General features: G+C 34.4%; 1 protein-coding gene across 1 annotated transcript; it reads right to left on the bottom strand.

The window, feature by feature from the left end:
• Positions 1 to 603: 603 nt before the first annotated feature.
• On the bottom strand, positions 604 to 7931 carry LOC142241149 (antichymotrypsin-2-like). The gene is made up of 4 exons (XM_075312902.1): positions 7701 to 7931; positions 6977 to 7620; positions 6829 to 6922; positions 604 to 1276 (listed from the first exon to the last, which is right to left on the bottom strand). The coding sequence occupies exons 1-4, from the start codon at positions 7717 to 7719 to the stop codon at positions 1140 to 1142; spliced, it is 894 nt and encodes a 297-aa protein (XP_075169017.1). The 5' UTR covers positions 7720 to 7931; the 3' UTR covers positions 604 to 1139.
• Positions 7932 to 8233: the final 302 nt, after the last annotated feature.

Genomic DNA, 8233 nt, shown 5'->3' with positions numbered 1-8233 from the left:
TCATACCATCCACAGTGTTAACTCAATGCGTACCCAACAAACGTATTATCCTCTTCCATCTGTTTGGAAAATTGCAATTGCAATGAAGCTGAAGCTGAAGCTGAAGCCGAGTGCCAAGGACACAAACAAAAAAAGCTAATTCGTAAACGTTTCATTTTACTGCAGACTCTGAGCTAATAAGATCCATAGCCAAGAAAGTGGCCAAACGAAATAAAAATGACCATCATTGTTTTGTTATTTTTTGCTTTTTATTGTTTAGAGTAACCGTTTTGTTTGTTCAAGCATTTCTTAAAAATAGCATCTAATCAACAAAATGTCTTTTGAGATTAAGGCGTTTGAAGATGACTTTAGGGTGATTGTCATCTTGAAGTGTAAGCGTCAAAGAAATTTTCTGTACAGAATAGAATAAATTTTCCTTTCCTGGGATGTAAAGACAAAGAAGACCAAATGAAAATTCTAGCGATAGAATTTTCTTGATGAGAATGTTGAAAAGGGGAAAAAATTTCATTCCTTTTTAGAAAAGAAAATAAAAAACAAAATGACCGATTAAAAATTCAACGAGCTATGCTATACTAAAAACAAGAAAAGAAATGAGATATCCTATTTAGGATAGTTTAAGCTAAAAACCAGCGAAATATTATAGTTTTTTTATTTATAGTCGGAGATGAATACGAGAACATTAAATCAGCTTTACAGAATTATGTATATAAATTTTGTTGGAAATATTTTATACAACTTAAAGTATTTTTCTTTTTAAATTATTAAAATCAATAAGTCTGAATAGCTCCATCAGAAAATTTGAATAACAGTTTGGTTAAGAATTTATGTCTGAAATTCAACTCTGCTGAATATATTAATGAATAGTTTTTTTTCAGCTTTTCTAATCAGCGTAGCCGAAGAAGAAGAAAAATGTTATATTTCTAAACCTGTGACTCAACATGGCTGAATAAAAGTTTTTCTTTATCTGAATTATATTTTTCATCAATTGGGTATTGAAAAATTACGTAGTAGGTTAATCCTCTCCTGGAATTAAGTCCATTCAATTTTCATTTTCAATAGGGTCATTACTTTTAATCTTAATATTAACTTAAATATATATTTATTTATTTATTTAATTTAAAAGATTTTTTATGCGTTATCTATAATCCACATTTCACCACTTGTCCAAAGAATTGTATACCATCTTCATCGGTTATCATAAACAAAAATGGATGACTTATATCCACAACTGTAGGTGCTATTCTCAAATATGAATAAGCATTCCAGAAAAGGACAGCTGAAAGTAAAAAAAGAAAAATAAGTTAATTAGCATACATAAAATAAGTAAAATTACCGGGGAGGCTTCTTTATCATGTACCGAGGATTAAATTGTTAGAGTCGTACAAAAAAAAACAAATTCAACATAACACTTTACCTAAAATACCTCTAAATTTTCAATCTGGATCGTACTTCTTCAAATTGCGGTGTCTAGAAACTCTAGAATTCAAATCGGGAGATCGGTCTATATGGGGGCTATACAAAAACACGGACCGTTATATATACCATAAAAACTGGGGTGTGTACTAAAAAAATATTTCAAATTTCAGTCAAAACGGGGGTGTGTACTTAAAATATTTCAAATTTCAGTCAAAACGAAAAAAGTGTATGCTGGCAATAAGCATTTAAATGGTTCTCAAATGCCGCAAACATGTTCTATAATTTAAAAGATAGAATTTGAGACCATTAAATGGTCATTTACCTGACCATTAAATTTGTCGCCAAAAAATTAACGAAAATGTTCTTTTTGGATCCGGAAGTGGTGCAAAATTGACGCAGAAGCGATGAATTTAACATGGGCTTGTCAAAGGACGGAAGTCCGCCATTTCAACAGCCGTTGCACTGAATTTGCATAACTTCTTTAGGTGGCATCCGAATTCAATGTTATGGATGTGAATTGAGAAATTTTGTGATATTTTGAAAAATAAATAATTTTTAAAAATTTTTTATGAGTTTAAATGCATTCTTACGCTTATGTGGAAGGCTAAACATCAAATATTTTAAAAAAATTCGCAATTTTTCAGATTGGATTTTTTTCGACAAAATTTAAATGATTTGTACCATTTTATGAATTCTTACTCTGTTTTTAACCTATTTGAAACAAAAAAAGTTGAAATTACCCATTAAAAGTATGAAAAAACCAAGTTATAAAAAATTGAATTAAAAGAACTTCCTGGGTACTTAAAATAAAGAACATCATTGGGAGTGCATCTTCTGAAAGTGCTTATAAAGTTGTGCCTTTGGAAGAACTTCCAAATTTTTTGCTGGGTTACGTATAGACATGTCTAGAACCATTACATGACCATACAGACCATGTACATTGTATTCGTGGCCATTTAATTATACCCTCCACCATAGGATGGGGGTATATTAACTTTGTCATTCCGTTTGTAGCACATCGAGGTATTGCTCTAAGACCCCATAAAGTATATATATTCTGGGTCGTGGTGAAATTCTGAGTAGATCTGAGCATGTCCGTCCGTCCGCCTGTTGAAATCACGCTAACTTCCATACGAAACAAGCTATCGACTTGAAACTTGGCACAAGTAGTTGTTATTGATGTAGGTCGGATGGTATTGCAAATGGGCCATATCGGTCCACTTTTACGTATAGCCCCCATATAAACGGACCCCCAAATTTGGCTTGCCGATCCTCTAAACCGATCCCACGATTTGGCTTGCCGAGCCTCTAAGAGAAGCAAATTTCATCCGATCCGGCTGAAATTTGGTACATGATGTTGGTATATTGTCTCTAACAACCATGCAAAAATTGGTCCACATCGGTCCATAATTATATATAGCCTCCATATAAACCGATCCCCCGATTTGTCTTGCCAAGCCTCTAAGAGAAGCAAATTTCATCCGATCCGGCTGAAATTTGGTACACAGTGTTGGTATATGGTCTCTAACAATCATGCAAAACATGGTCCACATCGCTCCGTAATTATATATAGCCCCCATATAAACCGATCACCATACTTGACCTCCGGACCCTCTTGGAAGACCAAAATTCATCTGATTCAGTTAAAATTTGGTACGTGGTTTTAATATATGGCCTCAAACACCCATGCAAAAATTGATCGAAATCGGTCCATAATTATATATAGGTCCCATATAAACCGATCCCCAGATTTGACCTCCGGAGCCCCTTCGAAGAGCAAAATTCATCCGATTCGGTTGCAATTTGGTACGTGATGTTAGTATATGGTATCCAACAACCATGCAGGAATTGGTTCATATCAGTCCATAAGTATATATAGCTCCCATATAAACCGATCCCCAAATTTGACCTCCGGTGCCTTTTGGAGAAGCAAAATTCATCCGATCAGGTTGAAATTTGGTACGTGGTGGTAGTATATGATATTTAACAACCATGCCAAAAGTGATCCATATCAGTCCATAATCATATATAGCCCCCATATAAACCGATCCCGAGATTTGGTTTTGGAGCCTCTTGCACGCAAAAAAATAATTCTTTCCTCCCAAACGAAATTTTAGACAAACAAAGTTCGTTTCTCATTTGCTTTTCGCTGTAAGGAAGTGTATTTGGAAGAAAAGTATATAATTTTTGTGATAAACGTTTATTCTTTTCCAGGATGTAAAAACAATTTCATAAGGACAAACTCAAAAAAAAAAAAACATTGTTTTCTTGTTAATTGCATTTTCCCTCACATCCACGATGTTTTTTAGTTCTTAAGACCTTTTCCTGTAATACCAACAATGTAGAAGAAATTATACGATTTTATAAATTTTTAAAATTTTTTTTACCTTTCGCCTGGACGGAGAATCGAACCGCGGACCATGCACTTTGTAAGCCAACACACTAACCACTGGCCTATGTACCTGTTATGGTCATCAATAGATAAATATCCATATAAGTTATATTTATATAGCATAGCTTGCGGAGCCCACGAACCGAATAAACAAAGTTTATTTAACAGAAACAAACATTTAGTTTGTCACCGTGGTGCAGTGGTTGCTACGTCCGACTTGCATGCCAAGGGTCGTGGGTTCGATCCCTGCTTCGACCAAAGTTTTTTTTTTTGTTTTTTTTTTTACATATATTCCAGATATGTTCAGAGATTCCGAAAAAATGTTCAACATTCCATTGTAGTATATTAAATTTTGAACTGTAAAATGTGTCTTATTAAAGACCTAAAGTGAGAAAAGAACAGTGTTTGATATAAACGAAATGGACTGTGTTGTTGTTTCAAAAATAACTTTTTTTATTGAAAAAATAAAAATTTTGTAACAAACGAATTTTTTTGGTGATAAAAGTTTAAAATTTTGGAAGCAATTCAAAAAACTCTAACAAAAGAAAAACGTTTTCGGTACACGTTTTCCAAACGTTTTTTTTTTTTTCTTTGCGTGTGGAGGAGCAAATTTCATTCGAGTCAGTTGAAATTTGGTACATTGTGCTAGTATATGGCCGTTAACAACCATGCCTAACTAGGTCCATATCGGTCTATAGTTATATATAGCCCTCAGATAAATAGATCCCCAATCACACAAAAATTGGTCCATATCAAGTTCATAATTGTATATAGCCCATATATAAGCTACCCCCAGGGTATGGAGGGTACATAAGATTCGGCCTGTCCGAACTTACGGCCGTATATACTTGTTTTTTAACTTTTTTGCAGCGAAAAGAATTTTATAAAAACATTAAGCAGGTACATACGATTTTCATTTTGCGCGTCAGCCGAGTGTTGATTGTTGTTTGGAATGGAAGGAAAATACGGAATTACTGTTTTTTTGTGTTAATTTATTTATTCAGAAGTGGACGTGGTTTTATGTGAATACAAACAAGTACACCCATAGAAAAAATCATGAACGGGGTGGTCATTTTGAAACGATCAGTTCATGAAAGTGAATCAACACACATATGTTGTCAATCTGACAACGTAAAAATGACACCATACGTTGTCAAAACAACAACCAGCGTTCATGATCTGAAAACGTAATGGTTACGAATTTATAAATAAAATTTAAAAAAAAAAATATTTCCGCTACTGTGACTCGAACCTGCGTTGCCTGCACTATACGCGTTAACAGTTGCCTTAGCACATAACAAGGTCTAACGATTATTTTAAGACTTTTCATGGCCAAAGAAAAATGAATACCGTTCATGAAATCGTGAACGCTCGTGGACGATATCGTGAACATTCCGTTTTGATTTTTTGTGAACGTATCCGTTTTATTTTGACAACGTCCGTTCACGATTGTAATACGCAATTTTTCCTATTAGTGTATATACGGCCGTAAGTTCGGCCAGGCCGAATCTTATGTACCCTCCACCATGGATTGCGTAGAAACTTCTACTAAAGACTGTCATCCACAATCGAATTACTTGGGTTGGTATCTTAAAACTTCTTAACACCGTCTTCTAAATTGTAAGTTAGTCCATATATATATAATTCAGTTTGAAAATATTTTCTATAGAAATAAAATTTTGGTAGATTATTTTTGGCGATAACAGGTTGGCTGATAAGTCTGACACATAGATGGCTTCGCTAGTATTAAATGCATATTATTTTTATATAGTACCAACCTTCAAATGATTCGTGTCAAAATTTGACGTCTGTAAGTCAATTAGTTTGTGAGATAGAGCGTCTTTTGTGAAGCAACTTTTGTTATTGTGAAAAAAAATGGAAAAAATGAATTTCGTGTTTTGATAAAATACTGCATTCTGAAGGGAAAAAATACGGTGGAAGCAAAAACTTGGCTTGATAATGAGTTTCCGGACTCTGCCCCAGGGAAATCAACAATAGTTGATTGGTATGCAAAATTCAAGCGTGGTGAAATGAGCACGGAGGACGGTGAACGCAGTGGACGCCCGAAAGAGGTGGTTACCGACGAAAACATCAAAAAATCCACAAAATGATTTTGAATGACCGTAAAATGAAGTTGGTCGCGATAGCAGAGGTCTTAAAGATATCAAAAGAACGTATTGGTCATATCATTCATCAATATTTGGATATGCGGAAGCTCTGTGCAAAATGGGTGCCACGCGAGCTCACATTTGACCAAAAACAACAACGTGTTCATGATTCTGAGCGTTGTTTGCAGCTGTTAACTCATAATACACCCGAGTTTTTCCGTCGATATGTGACAATGGATGAAACATGGTTCCATCACTACACTCCTGAGTCCAATCGACAGTCGGCTGAGTGGACAGCGACCGGTGAACCATCTCCGAAGCGTAGAAAGACTCGAAAGTCCGCTGGAAAAGTAATGGCCTCTGTTTTTTGGGATGCGCATGGAATAATTTGTATCGATTATCTTGAGAAGGGAAAAGCCATCAACAGTGACTATTATATGGCGTTATTAGAGCGTTTGAAGGCAAAACGGCCCCATATGAAGAAGAAAAAAGTGTTGTTCCACCAAGACAACGCACCGTGCCACAAGTCATTGAGAACGATGGCAAAAATTCATGAATTGGGCTTCGAATTACTTCCGCACCCACCATATTCTCCAGATCTGGCCCCCAGCGACTTTTTCTTGTTCTCAGACCTCAAAAAGATGCTCGCAGGGAAAAAATTTGGCTGCAATGAAGTAGTGATCGCCGACACTGAGGCCTATTTTGAGGCAAAACCGAAGGAGTACTACCAAAATGGTATCAAAAAATTGGAAGGTCGTTATAATTGTTGTATCGCTCTTGAAGGGAACTATGTTGAATAATAAAAACGAATTTTAACAAAAAAAATGTGTTTTTATTTGTTAGACCGGGGACTTATCAGCCAACCTGTTACTCCTTCTCTGGGTATAGATATTTCAATTCACTTTTACTTACTGATCTTTTCAAAATCGCCAATACCATGCTCTTTAAATTTCAATGTCGTTATCTGATGTATATCCTCAAAATCCATTATCTCTTCATCTGATATCTGTAAAACTATGCAATTTAATATCTCCAACCACTACAATTTCAGTTGTCTTACCTCATCGAAAAATTCCCTTAAATTTTGTTCGAATTGTAAGGCGAATTTCGGCAGCATAACTCTCACTAAAGTCATATTAAATGTCCTCCTGCTAATCTCCTCTATCAAATACATATTATCCACCAAATATTCCTTAAGATCTTCCAAAGCATTTTCCTCTTTGGGTAAAATAATTAAGAGCTTCACTTCATGCAAATGTAAAGGTAACTCCAAGATACTAGCATTCAATTCCTCCATAAAGGTATAGCGAAAGACATCATCTTTACGTAAATTATCCACCAGATAAGTATGATCTTCAGAATCCAATTGATGGAAGGGACGTTTACTGGTATCACGTGTTTGAAAATTAAATGTCCAACGAGCTTTCATGGTGATATTTTGTTCGACAAAAGTCTCATTACGATACTGATGTTTTATAATGGCTGGAGGCATATGAGATTGATCATCGTTATTCTCCGATTCGAAACTCTCCACATCATTGGATTCAAAGAGTTCCTCATACAATTTGTAAGCGGCATATGGTGCCACAGCTACATTATCATCTTCATTGGTTCTATTCAAAATATGTTGAATATATTCAAGGGTGAATTCTTTTGCTTCCAAATTGCCATTGATCACAACACAAAAGGCCAATAAACTCAAGACTAATATTCGGGGGGAGGAGGTAAGAAAATGTTCACATAATCTTATATTGTTTTTTGTTTTCTGTTTGAAATTTTCTTACCTAATACTAAGAATTGCATTCTGAAAGTGCATTTAAATCCGTAATTAATAATTTAGAAATTGAAAGTTCCTGTTTGTTTGTTTTTTTTTCTGCTGAAATTTCCGTATTAACTTGGCACGCTTTGAAATATTTTTTTCTTGTCTGTCTTATAGTGCTGTCACTTGATTAATGAAAACGATTTGTCTCTTCCAATCAATTTACCCGTGGCCAGAGTAAAAACATTCTTCTCCTCTTATCAGTTGGGAATAGTAAAATACAAAATTTGAACTTGACACGGTCATTTTGATTTTGTATATTTTTATTTCATTTTTTTAATTTCGCTAACATACATATGCTGTGTTATACATTAACATACGAAGTTTGTTTTTATTTCAAATATATTTGATCAAATAATGAATTATTTGAAAATAATTCAATTAGAGAAGTAATAACTAAACAAAATTTTGATAAATTTAGGAACAGAAAAAATGATTTTGTTTAATCACGAAGTTATTGGAAACAACTAATTTCATGATTGAAATACACAGAAAAAA

This window comes from Haematobia irritans, chromosome 5, assembly GCF_050003625.1.
Source record: "Haematobia irritans isolate KBUSLIRL chromosome 5, ASM5000362v1, whole genome shotgun sequence".
Taxonomy (NCBI): Eukaryota; Metazoa; Arthropoda; class Insecta; order Diptera; family Muscidae; genus Haematobia; species Haematobia irritans.
Note: the sequence above shows the minus strand (reverse complement) of the source record. Positions and strands in the feature narration are given on the sequence as shown.